This window comes from Cnephaeus nilssonii, assembly GCF_951640355.1.
Source record: "Cnephaeus nilssonii genome assembly, chromosome: 6".
NCBI classification, from domain to species: Eukaryota; Metazoa; Chordata; class Mammalia; order Chiroptera; family Vespertilionidae; genus Cnephaeus; species Cnephaeus nilssonii.
Window position 1 is genome coordinate 1,797,665 of NC_137077.1, and position 20,250 is coordinate 1,817,914.

The window sequence follows — 20,250 nt, forward strand, 5'->3', positions numbered from 1 at the left end:
AGAGGAGGCAGTGGAATGTACAGTTAAGAGCTCCTGGGAGAGGTCCAGCCTGGAAGTATAAAGTTGGAAATTATTAGCATTTAAGTCATGTGACTGGATCAGATCAACAAGTGAATGGATATAGGTAGAAAAGAGATCCCAGGCGCTGTTCACAAACTGATGAGAAGGAAGGAACCGTTAAAGGAGCAGTGAGTGAGGGGAAGGAAAGCCAGAGTAGTGTGGAGTCCCAAAGCCAAGTCAAGAAGTGTTTCCCTAGTCTGCAGCCTGTGTGTCTTCCTGCTGCAGCAGAAATGAACCCCTCAGGAGTTTGTTCTTGACCACTCCTACAGGCATGGCTAAGAGCAGGGACTCTGGTACCTCATAATGTGTCCTGCTGGCTCCATCACTTCCTAAGTGGGTGGCCTGGAGCAAGATTCTTACCTCTCTGTGCCTTGGTTTGTCAGACAAATAGGGACGGTGGTATTACCTGTCTCAGAGGGTCATACCACTTAAGTGAGTTACTTCATGTAAAGGCATGTACAACCTGTCATTAAATAGTATTTTCTTTTTGTCATTACAGTTGTTTTTGTTGTTGTCTTTGTATCAGTTGTATCTAGCACGGTATCTGATACACGTAGTGCTTAAAATGTTTCTTGAACGAATGACTCCGTTAGCAAGATATTAAGAGGGAGAGAGGATGGAAAGGGTGAACTACTGTGATATGGGATTCCTTAGAGGACTTGACGACTCTGGCAAAGTAGGGAGTGCAGGGAGCCGGCTGGAAGAGGTGGGGGCGGGGTGGGGGGAGGAGGGCCGGTGTAATACTTTCAACAAGAAAGATTAAAAGAAGAAAAAAAGGTCGTGCATAAGGAAGGAACATGTTCTTAAATTCCAAGTTTGGGAGTTTCTGAATAAATAGCTATTACAAATGACTAAATAAGGATAAGTACAAAATTGTAACTTAAAAGAAAAAAAGGGGAGGAAACCTGTATAAAAGAGTTAAGAAACATATTGTATGCAATGTATGGCTACTGATTCAAACAAACCAGTTTTAAAATAGTGAGACTTAGGAAATTTGCCAATGATAGCAATTTGATATTTAAGGAATTGTCATAATTTTTATCTGTAATAGTGTATGGTTATGCATTAAAAATCACTTCACTTTCAGAAATACTAGTACATATTAAAACATTTACAGATGAAATTACACATGTATGAAATCTGCTTCAATAATCCAGTGAGGGAAGGGAGTGATGAGTGGGGTAATATTGACTATGAATTGGTAATTATTAAAGTTGGATGATAGCTATATGGGAATTCATTATAGTACTCTGCCTGCGTTTGTATTTGTTTGAAATTTTCCATAATAAACAGTGAATTGAAGGACTATGTTTGCTATTTATAATGCTTGACTTTATTACTCTAGATTAGAATTTGAAAAACAAAAAACTCGGCTTAATATTCAACTAGAATATAGTCAAAATCAGCTGAAGAAGAAACTAAATAAGATCAACACATTAAAAGAAACTATCCAGAAAGGTAGAGAAGACATTGATAACCTGAAGAAGGTAATTAATAATGAAGTGTCTCATCATTAAAATAATTACTTCCTTCATTGAATGCATCTTGTTGTGCTCCTAAGTGTTATAGAGGGATGGAGTGCGGGGGCAGATTTGAGAAATAACTTGAAGTAAAATGGGCACAGCTTCACGCATTATTAGATGTTGAAGTGGGAGAGGAGGTAGAGGGGAGATGCCACAAATGACTGGTCCTAACTGGGGCAACTGGTGGGTAGGAAAGCAAGTAAAGGAGAGAGAATTCTGGACCTGCGGGGCTTGAGTTGTCATGTGACATCTAGGTAGCAATTTCTGTCGGGTAGTTAAAGAGCACACGGATAATGGGAAGGCTGGGCTGGGTTACCGGTAAACTGAAACTATCTGTGAGAGGTTGGGACTCCCAGGCACAGAGGAAGGCAGTGGAGCAGGGATGGGATTCTGGGGTAAGGTCACACAGTACTGCTATGAGGAGAGCCAGAGGGGTGATAGCCTTGAAGCCCCAGAGAGTCTGGAAGGAGGAAGTGATGAAGTAAAATTTATTTATTTAGTTATAAAAGTAAAGTCTATGTCTGTGTAGTTTGCTAATTAAGATTCGTAGTAGCACGAACATTTTCACCAGACAATGGGAAGAGAAAGCAGGTGGCAGTTAGGACTGAGTCCGAAGTGAAGGACAAAGGCAGAGCCGTGATCGCCAATTTCCAAGAAGTGTACAGTGAAGGTCACCTTCCGTGAGAGCTTCAGGAATCACACAGGATAAGGGTGGGTCTCAGAATGACTGGTTTGATTTTACTGATAAGATGAGCTATTTAGAAAAGAAGAAGAGTTATTGACATGACTGATGTAAAAGATGGTAAATCTGCAATGCACATCATCTCCGTTCAGGTTGAAGAAACTTGTCTGCAAGTTGTGGATGAGCTCATGGTGAAGCGGCAGCAGCTGCAGGACGTGTTTGCCGCCCAGAATGCCAAAGTGGAGAAAGTCCACGCCCAAACTGAAGAGGAGCGGAAGAAGTTTTTGGCTGTTGACAGGTAATTGAGTTCATCAGTTTGAAAGGCCATAACCAGAGTTTTAAGGATGTTTACTATGAATTTGAATTTGACATTTATTATAGGACGTTTTATTATTTGAATATGTGTCCTTGGTTACGTTTGGTCCCACATCACACCTTTCAGACATTCTAATTTAGGGGGAAACCAAGAGAGATCTTAGTTGTTGAGAGCGAGCGGTTCTTTTAGGCGGATGAAAACATGGAGCTGCATAAAGAGTCCCTTAGCCTGCATTCCTCCTGACATTGGAGTTTTCCTGTTGCAGCGTCTCCCTCTAGTCTGTTTGTGTGACACAGCATAACAGGTGAGGCTATGACTACATGTCCCATCTCCGCTACTTAAAGACTGTGCCCTCATTTCCTCGTCAGTAAAATGGGAGGCATAGAGCCTATCTCGGTAGTAGGACTAAATGAGTGATTGTTTACATGGCTCTCAGAGCAGTACCTGCCACCTGATCAGCATGTGTATTTGCCATGATGATGACGATAACACTTTGAATCAGTTGGCTTCGTTGCACTACCATGACATCGACCATCCTGTATGATTGACACAATATTTGAACCAAACTGATGACAATTGCCGGAAAGTGAAATCTGAACCGATTGAGAAAATGCTCAGAAAATAGCGGTTTTATAACTTATTTATACATTAGAATCAGAGGAGGAGACATAAGAGGGTTTGATTTTATTGATAAGCAGGACATCTGCCTGGTCTGTCTCCTGAAAAACTAACAAAGACCCACCCCCTGATATCTGCTCTATTTCAGTCCCCAATCCTCCTCCCCTTCCTTGTCACCTAGCAACAGCAACCAAGGCTTTAAAAAGGGGAGCAGCTTTTTGTTCTTTGCCCTTGTGTTGATTGACAATACACGTGCCCTTTCCCTTCGGAGAAAGCAAAATAAACTTCCTTGTGTGATCCACGTCCTGCGTGGTTCAGGGTTCGGGATCTGGAGAAGGGCCATGTGCAAATGACAGAGACGAGACAAGAAATAATAATTTAGAAATATTGGGGGCCAGGCGGGAAGCCCAACGCAAGGAGAAGGACTTCCACTGGTACTCAGGCCTTGCCAACCTTTTATTCCATTTTGGATGCACATCTCGCCCTTAGGCAGGCAGGCAATTGTGGTAACAGACAGACTATCCTAGAGGCCAGTAACTATTAGAAAGACTTACTCTGAGACTATTTGGTTCCGGGCTCTTTGTTCACATTCTCTGATAGTGAAGACAATGGGTGGCTTCCCACACTTGCTCTCTGCATCTCTTCTTTAAGTTGTGAATTATTTCACAGCCTGCGTAAGAACCGTAGGTTCTTCCGGTTTGAGTTTGTAAGCCAGCCACGTAGGCCGCCTCTGAGCTTGTCAGGGTTAGGGTGTGGCCCCTTTCTCATCCACACAAGATAGAGACAGAGTTTTTGTCCAAGATTCTTGATTGCAGTGAAAGTTTGTTTACTCTTGTGTGATCAGAATCACATATTTGTTGTCATATTCTTGAAAATCATATAATTCTTATTTCATTTTTTGGTTCTGTTTCTAGCTTCTCTTTAAAATCAGACATTGTTTCAGCTGGTAAAATTCCCAAGCCCTTATTTAAGACAGAAGGCACACCTGGCCAGCATGGCTCAGTGGATAGAGCGTCAGCCTGTGGACTGAAGGGTTCTGAGTTTGATTCCAGTCAAGGGCACATACTCGGGTTGTGGACTCAATCCCCAGTAGGGGATGTGCAGGAGGCAGCAGATTGATGATTCTCTCTCATCACTGATGTTTCTATCTCTCTTTCCCTCTTCCTTCCTCTCTGAAATCAATAAAAAAAATTTTTTTAAAGACAGAAGACATTACATTAGTGGTGGTAGTAAAAAAGTTTAGACTGTTAGCTGTGCAGGGACTTAATTAGCAAGAGATTTTTCTCGCTAAGAGACTTTCTTGGTTTGAGGTTCTAAAATGTAGAGCTTAGCCCTAGCCTGTTTGGCTCAGTGGATAGAGCATCAGCCTGAGGCTCCAAGGGTCCCGGGTTCAATTCTGGTCAAGGGCATGTACCTCAGTTGCAGGCTCCTCCCCAGCCCAGGCCCTGGTTGGGGCTCATGCAGGAGGCAACCAATTGATGTGTTTCTGTCACATGGATGTTTCTCTCTGTCTTTCCCTCTCTCTTCCACTCTTCCTAAAAATCAATGGAAAAAAAATACCCTCAGGCAAGGATTAACAAAAAAAAAAGAAATATCCTATATAATAAAAGGCTAATATGCAAATGGACCGAACGGCAGAACTGCTGGTTGCCATGATGCACACTGGCCACCAGGGGGCAGATGCTCAATGCAGGAGCTGCCCCCTGCTGGTCAGTGCACTCAGCCAGAAGCTGGGCTCACAGCTGGTGAGCGCAGCGGCAGTGGCGGGAGCCTCTCTCACCACTGCAGCAGTGCTAAGGATGTCTGACTGCCGAGGAGCGGCCCTAAGCCATCAGTTGGATATCCCCTGAGGGCTCCCGGACTGCAAGAGGGTGCAGGCCGAGCTGAGGGACCACCAAGTGCACCAGGCCTCTAGTCCTATATAATAAAAGGCTAATATGCAAATTGACCAAATGGCTATGACACACACTGACCACCAGGAGGGCAGATGCTCAACACAGGAGCTGCCCCCCTGGTGGTCAGTGCACTCCCACAAGAGGAGCACCACTCAGCCAGAAGCCCGGCTCACGGCTGGCGAGCACAGCCACTGTGGCAGGAGCCTCTCCCACCTCCGGGGCAGCACTAATGTTGTCCGAGGGCAGACATCCCCCGAGGGGTCCCTGACTGCAAGAGGGCGTAGGCCTGGCTGAGGGACTTTCGTGCACTGGGCCTCTAGCAGAGCTTATATTCAGGGGAAAATGCAGCTTGATGGGGGTGATGAGCACACAGTACAGTTATACAGGTGAAGTATTTATAGAATTGTACCACTGAAACCTATGTAATTGTATTAACCACTGTCACCCCATTAAATTCAATTAAATACATAAATAGAAATGCAGCTTGAAAATTTGTACAGATTTAGAATTAAAGCAAGCAGGAAAAAACATTATTGTTGCTAGCCTGATTAAAGGAAGAATACTCAGCCGAAACTGGTTTGGCTCAGTGGATAGAGCGACAGCCTGCGGACTCAAGGGTCCCAGATTCGATTCTGGTCAAGGGCACGTACCTTGGTTGCGGGCACATTCCCAGTGGGGGTGTGCAGGAGGCAGCTGATCGATGTTTCTCTCTCATTGATGTTTCTAACTCTCTATCCCTCTCCCTTCCTCTCTGTAAAAAAATCAATAAAATATATTTTTTTAAAAAGGAAGAATACTCATTATTGAATATTCTCCCTTGGATTAACTAATCACATTAGGATCAGTGGATCGCTTGAGAACTTACAGCACTCATAGAAAAAAATAATTTCATGTAAGCTTATAACACATTTTCCTTCTTTGGTGCAACTTTACATGATGAGTGAAATATCACTTTTTCATATCTGTGTGTTTGCAGGGAAGTGGGAAAATGGCAAAAAGAAGTTGTGATCGTTCAATCTTCTCTGGAACAGAAACGGCTAGAGAAGCATAATATGCTGCTTGATTGTAAAGTTCAAGACATTGAAATCCTTCTTCTGTTGGGGTCACTGGATGACATCATTGAAGTAGAGGTATCCTAGCCGGTGGTTTTTACATGAGTACATTGTGTCGAACTTACTGTCGTGCCTGTGCTGCTTAGTGGACCCCAGCTCTGCGGGCTGTCCGTGTGCTCTAAAGCCCCTTTGCAGGCAGGGAAGACCTCCTCCTGCTGGGACCGAGAGAACCATCGGTCATCACTCCCAGGACCAGGAATTTGGTGCCGTTCTCCCCTGTCCCTTGCTCATCCAGCCCTTTTAGCCCACAGGATGGACCAGAGTTTCTGACCGGTATAGAGATGCCCAAGAGAAATCGGGGCGTTAACGCTGATGGAGTTTGGCACATTTGGGAGAGGCCACCGGCAGGGGCAGTTCCCTGCACTCGGTAGCATTGCATGTGCACCTTCACCAACACCTCAAGGTGGTTCTCACAACAACATGCCTCACTGAGTCCATGCACGTAGTGAGAGGGCAGGGGAAGCAAGAATGGACCCCCAAGGAATCAGGAGATAAAGCAAGGTCTACTGGACATTTGTTTGCTTTTTTTCTCACTGCATTTGAATCACTCGACTCTAGGTTCATTGGGAGTATGCACCCTTAGGTCTGTCTCCCATGTTAGGAAAGATATGACTGTGTAGTTCAGAAAGACTATCTTAATATTAGCTATTCCAGAAGATGCTGAAAAGAGTTATTTGTTTTGCCTCTTAAGTCTATCTCTGAGTTCTTCCTATGTTAGTGAACCACGTCTCTGCTCCGCTTTCTACATCCCTCCCCTCTGCTCTGCCCTCAGACAAAGTCCGTTCGGTTCCACCCAGCCTTCCGCTCCAAACAGGCCTCCCTCCTTGGGGATCTCCGAATGGAGCACCTGTAAAACCGTGCCTCTCCCGCTAGTGTGGACCACTCCTTACAACCTCAGTCTGAGTGCTAACGTGCTCAGAGTCTTTGTTCTCTGTTTTAGCAGAGGTCACGTGTTAGGCAGGAGGTAAGGGAAGGAGAAAACAGTTTCTGGCCACAAGTGACATAAACCCACTTCAAATGGCTTTGGGGGGGAGGGGAGTAAATGGCTAGGGCTAGAGGGGAGGTGGTCTCATGCATGACTCAGTCCAGGAATTTGAACACCGTCAAGAACTCCCTCTGGCTCGGCATCTATTGGCTTGATTCTCTCAGGTCAGCTTTCCTCATAAGCTGCAGCTGTGTCCACGAGCTTTGACCAGAGGGAAGGAAGCTTCCTGACCTCAGAGAAAGTCCTGAGGAGGAACTCCGGCTCCTTGTGGGTCCTGTGTCCACTCTTATGGGTGCAGAGAGGGAAGGGATGGGTCTGCTAACAAGCAGATGGAAAGCAATAGGAAGTCTGCATAAAGGCAGTGTCATTCGTTTCAGAAGAGGCGCGTCACGGAGCAGGAGAGGAGGAAGCAGCCTTAGTGACTGCCTGAGTGAGCGCTGTGGGTCCTGCTGCTTTTTCAATTGGCAAGCCTCCAGTCACTCTGCGCCTTGCCCGCCCGGAGGGTGGAGTTATTTATGCTGAATTAGCTTGAAACACTGTCATGTTCCGTGAGGGGTATTTCAGAGCAGGTGTGAAGACCTTAAGCTGGACTAATACTGAATTATTATCTAAAAAGGAAAAGAGATAGTTTTGTTCCACTTTGTATTGCATTCACTTAAAGCATGATGCTTTTTAAGAGTAACGTGACCAGGAGAGTGAAGAGGCCCAGGCCCTCCAGTGGAATGTCTTACCACAGAAGCAGGATCACACGGGCTGTGGTGGAGGCCAGAGTCCGGTTTCTGCAGCTGGGAAACACTTTCTACTAGAAAGATGGGCGGCCTGTCATGGCGAGTCCCTGATTAAAATGTCAGCACATCTAGTAGTGGCATGTAATTGGGTTGCTGCACAAGGTGTTCTATAGAGCCCAGGATAGCAAAGGCACGCAGCGTAACCGTCTCTCCAGAGGGTGAGCAGGGAGCCCTGGGCGGGAGTAATTGCCTTGTACAATAGTGAGGTAGAACCTGAGCTTGCCCTTCCCCTGGAGGTGCTCAGACAGAGGGAGTCACCTGCACCTGCCAGGGTCCTCACAGAAGGTTCTTGTGCTGTGCGGAGCCCACACCAGATCACTGGCTCCGGATCGTTCTGGGAGCATGAAGCAGCCGGGATCTTGTTGCGCAGGAGCCTGCAGTTGTCACGGCTCCGGGTGAGGCTCATTGTGCTGGCCCTGCGACCAGGGTTTGCGTAGCCAGTCGCCAGATGACTCATGGAAGTTGAATACAAAATTCGATGTCAAATTAGATCATGGAATGGAGAGATTCAGGGATTCAGCATCACGTTTTGTATTCAGGGTCAACTTCTATGTGGACTATTTTAACATATTACATAAAATGTAGGCATAATTCCCAAAATAGTCTCATTTGTTTTTCAGAGAATATTTAGAAAGAAATGGTGACAAAGGTTTTCTCTCTTAGTTTGTGAATCTTCGTGTTTGGTGTCAGCATTACATGAACAGGAAGCCTGCAGCTGAATAAGTGCTCATTTATGTGTTCCTTCTTTTCCCTTCCTTCCTTCCTTCCTTCCTTCCTTCCTTCCTTCCTTCCTTCCTTCCTTCCTTCCTTCCTTCCGAGGGGAATACATATTGACACTGAAGTAAGTGTTGCCAGGGGTTGCACTAGGCAGTCACAGTGAACACATATGCCCCAAATCCCTTCCTTCACGTTCGAGTGGGGGACAGACTGGCGCACACACACAAAATGGTAAACGTACAACACTGTGTGTTGGGTGCGGGCTGAAAAATAAAGAGAAAGAGAACCAAGAGCATTGGTCGGGGAGGTTTGCATCTTCGATGGAGAGGCTGTTGGTGGCCTAAGCAAAGGTAGTTGGTAAGTAGGTGAGTGGCGAAGTGACACAGACATCTCAGGGACAGTTGTCCGGGGGAGGTCAGTGGGCCGGCCCTGGGACACTGTGCGCCTGCCCTGTGCGGCCGGAGCAGTGAGCGCAGGGAGACTGGCACAGAGGCCGGCGCCAGGCCTGCATGGTCTCGAGGCATCGTCGAGATTTCAACTTCCAATCTGAGTGAGAGGACCGTCAGCTGGAGGTGGGAGCAGACAATGCGCGGAGACCACCATTTCAGGTAACAAGGACAGGGCTCCTGTGTTTTTCAGTTGGGAACTGAAGCGGAAAGTACCCAGGCCACAACGGACATCTATGAAAGAGAAGCAGCCATTGAGATAGACTACAGCTCTCTGAGAGAGGACTTGAAGGTAATCGGAAGGTTCCGTTGTCTATGGCCAACAGTATATTGAAAATTTAAAGCAGAATAGTTTAGTCCATGGAGGGTAGATTTCCTAATGGTTTATGAAGAAATCGTGTAGGTAGGTTACATTTTAAATGTGTATCAGCCTCTCTCACCGAGTGCTCTGTAGGACACCGCACCACGAAACGTCTTGCCAAAGAAGAAAGGTGTGTGTCCACCAGCTGTTTGAAAGGCCACCCCCTTCTTGGAGGTTCCCAATGAGCATGAAAGGCTTTGGAGAGTCCTGCCGAGGACAAAAGGAGCCCACGTGCTCCGCATCCTGAATCTCCCTGGCAGGTCCCAGGGCAGTGCCCAGTGGGTGGCGCCTGCCCCGCTGTGGAGCACAGACCAGGGCTCAGGGCCTGGCCTCTAGCTTAGCAGCTCTGCGCTCCGTCACCTGTGGGCACGTGCTCTTTGCTCTTGGCATCTGACTGTCCTGAGGCTGCTGCTCTCAGGAGGGCAAAGCGATGTCGGCCATTCTCAGAGGAGAGAGGCCTTTCGCAGTGGCGCTGTTCTTAACATTAAGGCAGGCTTTTCCTACAGCGCTTCAGCAATTGTCCCCTCATCACAGTGGCCTGAATGGGGACACGTGTTCATTCCTGACCAGTCCCTCCCCCACCCCGCCAGGTACATGGACCTATGTGGGAGAAAGGTCCCCGTGGGCTTGTGAAGGAGGGTGGGGGGGACATGGTGAATGCAGGGATGCAGGGAGCAATACCCTCCACAGCTTTTCCTTTCATGTGTTGTTCTGTTTTGTTACATTTGTTGGGCTCTGACCGTATTGTGGTATCTTCAGGCAATCAGAAAAAAGCTTTTGTTTTTCTATAGTCTATTTAGTGCTTTATTATTTAGAAAGTCCTTCCTACTTCATTATTGAATAAATATATATTTTCCTGTTTATGATTTTAATTCATCTGAAATTGATTTTAGCATATGGTATGAAATAATCTATTTTTAACCATGTACTTAAGTTAAGCAGTTTACTCCATGTTTTTCAAATCATTTTCCCAATAAATTGTCACCTTTATCATATATTAATTAACGCCCTCTGAGAGGGGAAGGTGATTTTCCTGGAAGGTCATGCCTGCACCACCCCCTTTCCCTTTCCTCCTCGCTCAAGTTAGTGCTGTTCGTTGTTGGGCTGTCGGCTTTGGTGATGCCCTCCAGGTGGTCCCTGGGCTGCCTGCTAGGGGCCCCACACTGCTGTAGATGCTGTGTGTGTGTCTGCCTTCCCTGTGAGCTCCTGAAGGGCAAGTTTTTACCATTGCATCCTCGGTGTCTAATAGATGGTCAGTATCTTTAAAGAAAGAGTAAGTGGAGGTGGTAGCTGAATTGTTGCTTTCTAAACAGATTAAGAAAACGGAGGTGAAGCACATCCCAAGAGAGCAGTGTCTGTAACACCAGCTAAAGCCAGTGAGGGCGCAGCCCACTCTGGAAGCCACACACAGGGCTCTGCCTGATCCCTTAGCAGTTGGGATCTAAAAGGCGCGCTCACTATTGCTCTTCTCTGCCAATAATAGGCTCTACAATCGGATAAAGAAGTCGAGGCCCACCTTAGACTCCTTCTACAACAAGTAGCATCGCAAGAAGAAGTCCTGTTGAGGACAGCAGCCCCGAACCTCAGAGCCTTGGAGAACCTGAAGACTGTCCGAGACAAGTTTCAGGAGTCCACAGATGGTGAACTTTAGCAAGATCATACTCCTGGGTGTCTGGGTTTTGATTTCTATAACACTTCTCAGCAATCCCACCCTGGATTGTGCATATGTTTTTATTATATGTCTATTTTTCTCTGCTGTCTTATATTAATACTAGAGGCCCGGTGCATGAAATTCATGCACTTGGGGTGAGGGGGAGGTCCCTCAGCCTAGCCTGCACCTTCTCACAGTTCGGGAGCTCTTGGGGGATGTCCGGCAGTTGGACATCCTTAGTGCTGCCTCAGAGATGGGAGAGGCTCTCGCCACCGCCACTGCGCTCGCCAGCCATGAGCCCGGCTTCTGGCTGAGCAGTGCTTCCCCTTTGGGAGTGCACTGACCACCAGGGGGCAGCTATGGCACTCAGCGTCTGCCCCCTGGTGGTCAGTGCGCATCATAGCAACCGGTTGTTCTGTTGTTCAGTTGATTTGCATATTAGCCTTTTATTATATAGGATGTCCTTTTAATACTGAATCACTAATTGCTTCCCTTTTGAAAAGTGTTATACTTTAATTAAAAAAAAAGTTTATTGGTTATTTTTGAACAGGTAATATATTTTATATTAGCATAATAGGCAATATTAGATACTGTATTAAAACTTGTCATTATTTTAAAATTCACCCTTATCAGAAAAAGGGCTTGTCAGTTGTTAGAGCCATATTCATGGAGTTAATTTGGTTATTTTCCATGTAGATTTTATTCAAGGCAATCAAAATCTAATTTAAAGAATAACTTATACCTTAAAGTTGAAGAGAAGTCCCTCCCTGGTCTCTAAAGTAAACAATACTGATTCTCTCTTAGCTTTTGAGGCCAGCAGAAAGGAAGCCAGAATGTGTAGGCAAGAGTTTGAACAGGTGAAAAAAAGGAGATATGACCTTTTCAGCCAGTGTTTTGAGCACATCTCAGTCTCAATTGATCAAATCTACAAGAAGCTCTGCAGAAACAACAGTGCCCAAGTATGTATCTTTTTACCCCAAAATGTTAGTAAGAACTTTGTGTTATTGGTAGTGCTTTTTTTCTGATCGAAAACAAAAATCCACCACATTGAGTGACCCACTGACAGGACAGAGTCAGCTGATGAAGACTGGTTATCACAATGGCCTGTGCGAGGTCCCCTGACTCTAGCATCGCCAACCTGGACACGTCCAGATCTCTCTCGTCCCGTTTCTCCATCTGCAAAATGAGTGGCTTCAGTCATTTGGTTTCCAAGTTCCCTTTACTTCTGGAATTGTTGTCTAGTACTAATTTAATTTTAGAGAACTGCCGGTGGTCTCTGAAGTGTAGGCAGGGTAATGTGGAGGGTCTTGGGAAATGGTTGATCTGGGCTTAGGAAGTTGACCTGAGTAACAAAGGGAAGGAAAGAACAAAAGGCCAATTCAAATCCAGATATGTCCGTGGTAATGGCGGTTTTCACTAGAAGCACTCCTTCTGTTGTCAAAATCCACAGCAAATACTATGGCGCTGAATATGGAATAAAGATGTAGATGGGGTCTTAGGTATCTGCTTTTACTCTTATGATGTTCCTTTATGCCTGAGAGCTGATCCTAGAGCAGATCTTTAGAATTTCAACCAGAAATAATTTACTTTGTTTCAATAAAGTAGGACTATAAAAGTCCCATTAACTCTTTGAGGGCAGGATTCATCTCTGAGTCTACAGTACATGGGCCAAAATAGGTGTTCCATAAACGGTTAATGAATGGACCAGTGAGTGATCTGAATGGAGACTATTTAAAGACTGTGGCATGTGCTGCTGTGGCTTGAATGGCAGTGTGTGGAAGGCCTGACTCTTCATGTATGTTAGAATGCTTTCCCTCTTCTCCCACCCAGACAACCCTGTTGCCTGTGACTTCATGTAGAGCTAAATACATTATTTACAGGCATTGATATTTTTCCCAAAAAAATGGAGGAAAACCTAACCAATAAAATATTTTGCAGCTAAGCCTGTTGCAAATCCAAGTTAGAATTTACTAATTGCTTTCCTGGTTTCGCTAAAGAAGTGACATGTGTTTCAGGCATTCCTCAGCCCGGAGAACCCGGAAGAGCCTTACCTGGAGGGAATTGGCTATAACTGCGTGGCCCCAGGCAAACGGTTCATGCCAATGGACAACCTGTCGGGGGGAGAAAAGTGTGTGGCAGCTTTGGCGCTCCTGTTCGCTGTGCACAGGTAAGGTCACCGTGAGCTATGGGGCTTTGGCATCCGCACAGAAACCAATGGACCGCCTACAGCAGGCATGTCACGCATGCCTTGTTTATTTGGCTCGTGTTAGCCTTTGAGTTTGACATGCTTGTCCTACAGAATCCTGTTAATTGCTTGTCTTTAGTTGTGTTTAGCAATATGTGAATACAAAACTGTTTTCTCCAGCCAGACATTTCAGATGATGTTTTACGTCTATAACAATTTAGACAGAAAATCTAAGAGAGAATTCAGATTTTTATTAAATTTTTATTAACAGTAGCTTCTGATATTTTAGATTTATAGAAAGAAAGAAGAAAAATAAATATTTGGAATGGCCAGATGTGACATCAGAATTGCAAGAAAAACAATAACAAACCCCAATCAAACAAAAACACACAACTTGTATATTATTTTCCTAGTCCACATTTGGAGATCTGCTGTTTAGTAAAGAATGTTAAGCAAAGTATTTCTTCTGAAAAAAATGTTTCACCTCTCATTTCCACTGATGATGGTGGCACTGTTTATAAAATAAATCAAGGAAAAGTTAGCTAATATGAAGGCAATTAACTTGCAGCATCCAGAGCACTAGGTGAAGATCTCAGGAGAATATGCTGCCTCTATTCTAGTATCAGGAAGAATGGCATGACAGTTCTACAGCTGGTTTTTATTGATCTCAAGAAGGAAAAGGACTAGGCCATTACAGGAAAGAAATGCCATTAATGCAGGGGGCTTAGGGAAAGCCGCGCAGGGCCTAACGGGAGCTTGTGTTGAGTAAATCTTGCCAGAATAAGATGATTTCTGGGTATCACCCCCACCCACTTATTCAACAGATAAGCATCATATATTTACTGTGCCAAGTGGGGTTAGGCATTGGAGAGAGAGCAGAGAACAAAGCAAAATCCATCTCAAAGATACTTCATCCTAGGCGGGGAAGACACATGATAAATAAGGCGGACTAACATGAATTCTCTAATGTGGAGACTGACAAAATAGCAAATGCTGTAGGGAGAAAAATTAAAGCAAGGAATGGAGATAGTGGTAGGGAAGGGTTTGCAATATTAAAGAGAGTCAGCCGGGAAGGGCTCTTTGAGAAGGTAACAACTGAGCAAAGATCTAAAGGAATTAGGGAAGCAAGAATGTTGTAGACGTAACGGTCAGCAAGTGCAAGGGCCCTGTACGGCCAGAGTGAGCCTGGCATCTGTAGAGAAGGGACTGCAGCAGCGGCAGGCACGGGTTAGGGAGCTATTGTGGGACCAGGTGACAGCAGAAGGGTCAGACAAGCATGGAGGAGTCAGGATGGCTCCAGGGGTTCTGGCCTAATCAGCTGGAGTGATGACAGCTGCCATTAACTGAGGACAGGGACACCACAGAAGGGATTGGGTTTGGACAGGCAGGTGAGGAGTTTGATTGTGGGTGAGTTTGAGCTGTTTATTAGACACCCATGTGGAATTGCTGAGTAAGCTGTTAAATGTGTGACGTGAGAGTTGAGGAGACCAGAACTCTCAGGAGTGGGAGCCATCGCACGTGGATGTCATTGACAACCCTGGGATCAGGTGAAACCACCAAGGGAGCTAATCAGGTAGAAGAGTGCTCTGAGCACTGAGCCCCACGGGCCCCGCAGTGTTCAATAGGGAGACCAGGAGTTAGCAGACCAGACTGGGAAGGAGCAGTAAGGGGGATGGGGGGGACCCTGTCACCCTTGACATCAGAGGAACAGGCGAGAGCACCGCCCCAGGTACTACCTGCAAAGGACACTTGGAACACGGACTGAGAATTGATCATTGGATTTAGCAACGTACAGCTCATTGGTGACCTGGACAAAAGCATCCAAAAGGCTATGTCTGCATATGGTTAATCCTCTCCTCCAGGTCTTTGTAAAACAGATGGGAAGTGGTAACTTGTCATTTCTTCCAGTTTTCGGCCTGCTCCATTCTTTGTTCTGGATGAAGTGGATGCAGCCCTGGACAATACTAACATTGGCAAAGTAAGTTTCTTTCTGCTTTTAATTTCCAACAGGATGCCTGTAATTGAGTGTACCCTGAGCAAAAATTGTTTGGTAACTATTGGTTAAAAATCAAATCTAAATTCAGTATCTACAAACATGGTTCAAGGGAGTTTCATTCAAGGTTTAGGGGAGCCTCAGAGTTGTTGGGGAGTCTGCATGGAGTCGAGGGAAGATTACGGTGCTGGCCTCTCTCCTAATCTAGAGGTTGGGACATGAGGGGCACTAATAGACCCCGTGGCAAGCAGGACCAAATTAGTTGTTTAATAAAGTCCCAAACTAACACCTCTGACTAAAATTTCAGAGGAATTGAAGTTTAAAACTGTGCCCCTCCTATTGTACTTCCTAACATTTGTCCAGCGGCTGCCCTTGTGCGGGATCTTGTTTTCAGTGTTTAAGACAATGAGGGAACGAAGGAACAGCTAGCTCCTGAGAGGCCAGTCTCAGGTCCGCCTGGAAGATCAGTGCATAGACAAGCCACCTGGAAGAGGCTCTCGGGCCACACATCTTGGCTTTTTGACATGAGAATGGTTCAGCCGTGGAAGTATGGCCACAGGACAGAGGCACATGCTGGCAGGACCCATCACTCCCCAGGGGAGGGGTCCCTCTGGCCTGCAGACTCCTTCCTGCAGAGATAACCCACTTCTGAGCATGGATGAACTAGACTCCTGCTTCTGATTCCAGGCACGCCCTTCCCCCAGAAACGGCTGGGCTTTGCTTTACAGCTGCTGATTGACCAGGAGGCTGCCCTGGTCCTGCCGACCGATGTGTTTCTCATAATTAATTGGCAATCTGGCGTCCTGGTTTACACCTTAGTCTTGTGAGCTTGGTTAATGAGTCCCCCTTTGCGAGATGCATTTGATCTTGGGGTGCTATTCAGGTTCTGAGTCTCTGAAGCTGACCTCCGACTTCTCCTCGGAGTCTCTGTGAAAGGCTTGGGAGTTGGGACTTCCAGGTGCTGCAGCCTGAGGCACCTTCAAATGGCATGAGGTTGCCTCTCAGCATTTCCCAAGGGACACTCGTCTCACCCACATCTCTCTGGGAACCTGCTCTCTGAACACGTCACAGTGGATATAGAACAGCCAGCCTCAGCCCCACAACCTGAAGAGGAAAAGGTCCCTGAACCTTGTAGAGGACAGGCAAGAGCCACATCTGTGACCTGCCAGACTATGGATAGAAGAGTGCTAGGAACAAAAGAACACCCTGAATGCCAACCAGTCTGCATCAGCTACCTGGACTCCGGGCCTGACTCACGAGAGAAATCGCCCCTTTGGTGAATTTGGGCTCTTCGTAGCCCCTATTCTTTGTTAGAGGGGAGGGAGGGAGGGGACATCTCATTTTGGTGGACCGCATCTTCTCTCAGTGGCATTTAGGATGTCCATATCTTCATGGCATCTCCAGGTACTCGGTCTTACTTGCGACCTGTCATCACCTCTCCTGTGTATTAAAAGCCTCTTTGCTCCGTTTCCCTTAGAGGTGTGCGCTCCTGCACCCACTGCACAATCAGGAGCAGTTTTGTAGGATGAACCGCTAAGCAGCAGCTCCAGCACTACTTGTGATCAGGGTGCCCAACCCTTACCCGGCAACTCTCCAGGCGACATGCACGCCCTCCGTCTTTGCATCGCCTCTTCTCCCAGTCCAGTCAGTACCCGGGACTTCAGTCCTGCGTCGTAATGACTACTGCTGCCTCCGAAGTTAGCGTTCCTGCTCTGAGTCAGAGCAGTTTCCCTCCTCACAGGACTCAGCTCCATAGTGACTCAGTCCTTCCCTGAGGATCGCCGTTCCTGCCTCCAGCGCTGCGTCCTTAGTATCGCGGGTCAGCCAGGACCAGTACATCCGGAGAAGACCCATTCCAGGCCCGGGGAGAGCCAGGGAGCTGGCAAGCGTCTCAGTGAGCTGCGGCTTGAGTCTCAGGTCACCATTCTCCAGGCTCTGAGCAGGTGCTCACTAGACCACTTCTGTGCAGACTGTATTCTGTTCTCAGTCCTGGGAAGCGACCTTCCTGAAGACCCACCAACCTGCTGACTGGGTTATGAATACATGTCATTGCCATGGTTTCCCCCTTTCAGGCGTTGAGTTGGCAAAATAGGAAGTTGGAAGTTTAAATACCAGCCCTTCTTCACCCTCATAAAATATCTGAGTGGTAGTTTTTATACTGTTATAAAGACTGTTTACTTATACCGTATCGTAGATAAGGTAGAGTTTCTGTGGTTGTAGTGGGTTTACCAAATTACCAGGGAGGCCAGTAAGTTCCTGTCACCTAAAATGGGCAGACAGACCTGCAGGATCACTCCCCAGGCCCAGGAACGAGGCCTGCCTTGCTGGTGACGTGTGCTGTTTCCTTCCTCCCAGGTAGCCAGTTACATCAAAGAGCAAACTCAAGCGCAGTTTCAGATGATCATCATCTCCCTCAAGGAGGAGTTCTACGCCAGGGCTGACGCCCTGATCGGCATCTACCCGGAGGTAACGACGAGCACACCTCCCCGTTCTTCCTTCCTGGGGACGAGCTGCTGCTGGAGTTCTGGGGGAGAGCTCAGGCTTACATTATTGTTTAATGAAATAAGACTTAAAAGTAACTATTCGGGTGTTTTTCTGTGACGGTACAGAGAGATTTAAGATCTGAAAAAGCTAATCGAAAATTATAGAATTTTCTTTATAAAATAATAGTACATATTTACACAAAGTAAGCTGAAATATTGTATTATTTCTGTAATGTTTGGAGGTTTTAGGCAAAAGCAAATGCACTGTGGTAGAACTAACAAGGAACCATTCATCTTCCAAAAGTACCAGAGGGAAAAACAAAGAAATTGACTGAAAGGTCCCAGTTGTACAGTAACTTTTAGAATGTGAACAGATCTTTCCTAAGCCATGCAAAACACGCGAGGTAATGGAGTATTTCTGATCATTCCATTTTTGGACAGTGAGTTGCTAAGATAAAAGCCGTTTCCCTTCCTGTGCCTGCAAATTGTTGGGGGACCCCTGGAGACAGGCTGGAGCGGAGAAATGAATTCTCACGCGGTGTAAGGGAGGAATTAACCATCTAACAGTCGCCTGCCCGTCCTAGGGGCTCTGGCTGGGCCTGCGAGTCAGCCTGGCAAGACAGAGAAACAAGCAGAGCATCGTGGCTGAGGAACCCGCAGGGGGGCCAGCACTTGGCTCCTCTCCAGTTTCAGGCTGACGTGAGGCAGGGGCAGGGGTTGGAGGGGAGCAGAGGCGGAAGGTGACCAGGAAAGGTGGTGAACAAGCCAGGTTTGCTCTGCAGATCACATGGGGGCCTTTCATTGACAGCGGTGTTTAAGAGGAGGGAAGGGGTGAACTTAGAAAAGACGACTTGTGGCCAGTGTTCAGAGCTTTTCCTGCATCTCAGTAGCTCAGACAGTCCATATGCCAGAGCCATATTTTGGCGTGGCACATCCTGATACCCTGTACCAGGTAATACAGAAAAGAAGCTAAGAAAGCCGATGTAAATGCAACCATTGATACCTTCTGAGGTGGCCATAAGTTTCCTTTTAAATGCAAATCCAGATTCACTACTGGCTCTTGTTTTTGGCTTAATAGCACCTTTTTCCTCCTTAGAAGGACTACCTTTAACTGTCTGCTCTCCATTTCAGCACGACGACTACATGTTCAGCCGGGTCCTGACTTTAGATCTTTCTCAGTATCCCGACACGGAAGGCGAAGAAGGCAGCAGGAGACCGCGCGAGTCCCGCTAGGGTCAGAGTGCCCGGCGCGGCTGCCGGCTCTCAGAGCGGATGCGTTAGCTGCGGCCAGGTCATCACTGCTCAGTTCTCACTCTCCTGTTCACACTGTTGGTAACCAACTTCTGGAGCCCGTTACCAGCAAAGGTGCTGCTGCTCACTGCTGCTAGGAGTGTTCCCCCGTTCCCGTAGGGAAGGTTTCCTGGGAGAGTTAGCTTTGAACAATTAAAAAAAAAAAAAAAAAAAGGTACAGTTTTGTTACCATAGTTTCAAGTACCATTTTGAGACCCAGCCAGAAAAATGTTGAATTCTACATCCTCTTCCCTCTGGTCTTGCCTTGTCCATTTAAGGAACGTTTAAAGGATAGTCTTGGTTTCTGAATATGCTAATTGTAGGGTGTTAAACCTGGGTTTTGAGAAATTATTTCAGAGGAATGTCAGTATGAAAATATCAATAAAAATATTCTAATTTCAAATGTTTCCAATTTACAATTTTATAAACAAAAAAAACTTGAGAAAATGAATTATGTCGGCTTCAATGCAATCTGCATTTTCCTAAATGTCATTTCTGTTAAGAAGGAAACGAACAGACTTTCCCCTTCAGTGCCTTGTTCCGGGCGGGAAAGAAGGTGCAGCGTTGTCAGCTCGACTTTCCATCGCGGGATGGAACAGCGTGCGGAGGTGCTGCTGGTCTGGTGGCGACTGCGTGGGGCCCGAGTGCCACCGGGGAGGAGCCCGGAAGTAGCGGACTCGCTTCCAAACTACACTCACGTCGCATGTAAACGGGACGCACTGCACCATGAGGTCAGCCTTGCTCCCTGCTCACAGCTCCTCTGCGAACTGGAGAGCAGAGGCCTCGGTCTCCCTGGTTCCTTGTTTCCGTGCCGGCAGTCTCACCTCAATCTCCGACTTTCCTGCCTTGAAAGACGTCAGCTTAACACTGGACTGTCCCCTCAGTGCCACTGAGCTGTGTCCCTCCTCTTCCTGGGCTGCCTGTTCTCTCAACTTGGACTCAGGAGGCAGGCCTGGGACAGCGGCCTCGCGTTCCTGAAACCACCTTCTACGCAAACCACCAAGCAACAGGAAACGGGCTGGAACGCCACTCTCCAAAAACAATAGGAGCCCGATAAAAGTAACAGCTAGTTTGCACACGTCACACGGTTAAGAACTACAGATATCATAGCACATATGGCACTTGATCTTGAAAATGCCCAAAGT

At 46.7% G+C, this 20,250-nt stretch overlaps 1 protein-coding gene across 2 annotated transcripts in view; it reads left to right on the forward strand.

The window, feature by feature from the left end:
* Positions 1–19,055, forward strand: part of SMC1B (structural maintenance of chromosomes 1B) — a gene marked incomplete at its 5' end in the record, with an annotated part of 51,607 nt that extends 32,552 nt beyond the window's left edge. The window contains 10 exons of one of the 2 annotated variants that reach the window (XM_079774931.1): positions 1,406–1,547; positions 2,418–2,563; positions 6,071–6,224; positions 9,336–9,434; positions 10,987–11,143; positions 11,959–12,113; positions 13,170–13,321; positions 15,248–15,317; positions 17,688–17,798; positions 18,947–19,055. In XM_079774931.1, coding sequence (XP_079631057.1) covers positions 1,406–1,547; positions 2,418–2,563; positions 6,071–6,224; positions 9,336–9,434; positions 10,987–11,143; positions 11,959–12,113; positions 13,170–13,321; positions 15,248–15,317; positions 17,688–17,798; positions 18,947–19,048 — 1,288 coding nt within the window. In that variant the 3' untranslated portion in view covers positions 19,049–19,055. The remainder of the gene's footprint in view (positions 1–1,405; positions 1,548–2,417; positions 2,564–6,070; positions 6,225–9,335; positions 9,435–10,986; positions 11,144–11,958; positions 12,114–13,169; positions 13,322–15,247; positions 15,318–17,687; positions 17,799–18,946) is intronic. The other variant, XM_079774932.1, reaches the window with a different exon arrangement.
* Between the last annotated feature and the right edge of the window lie 1,195 nt (positions 19,056–20,250).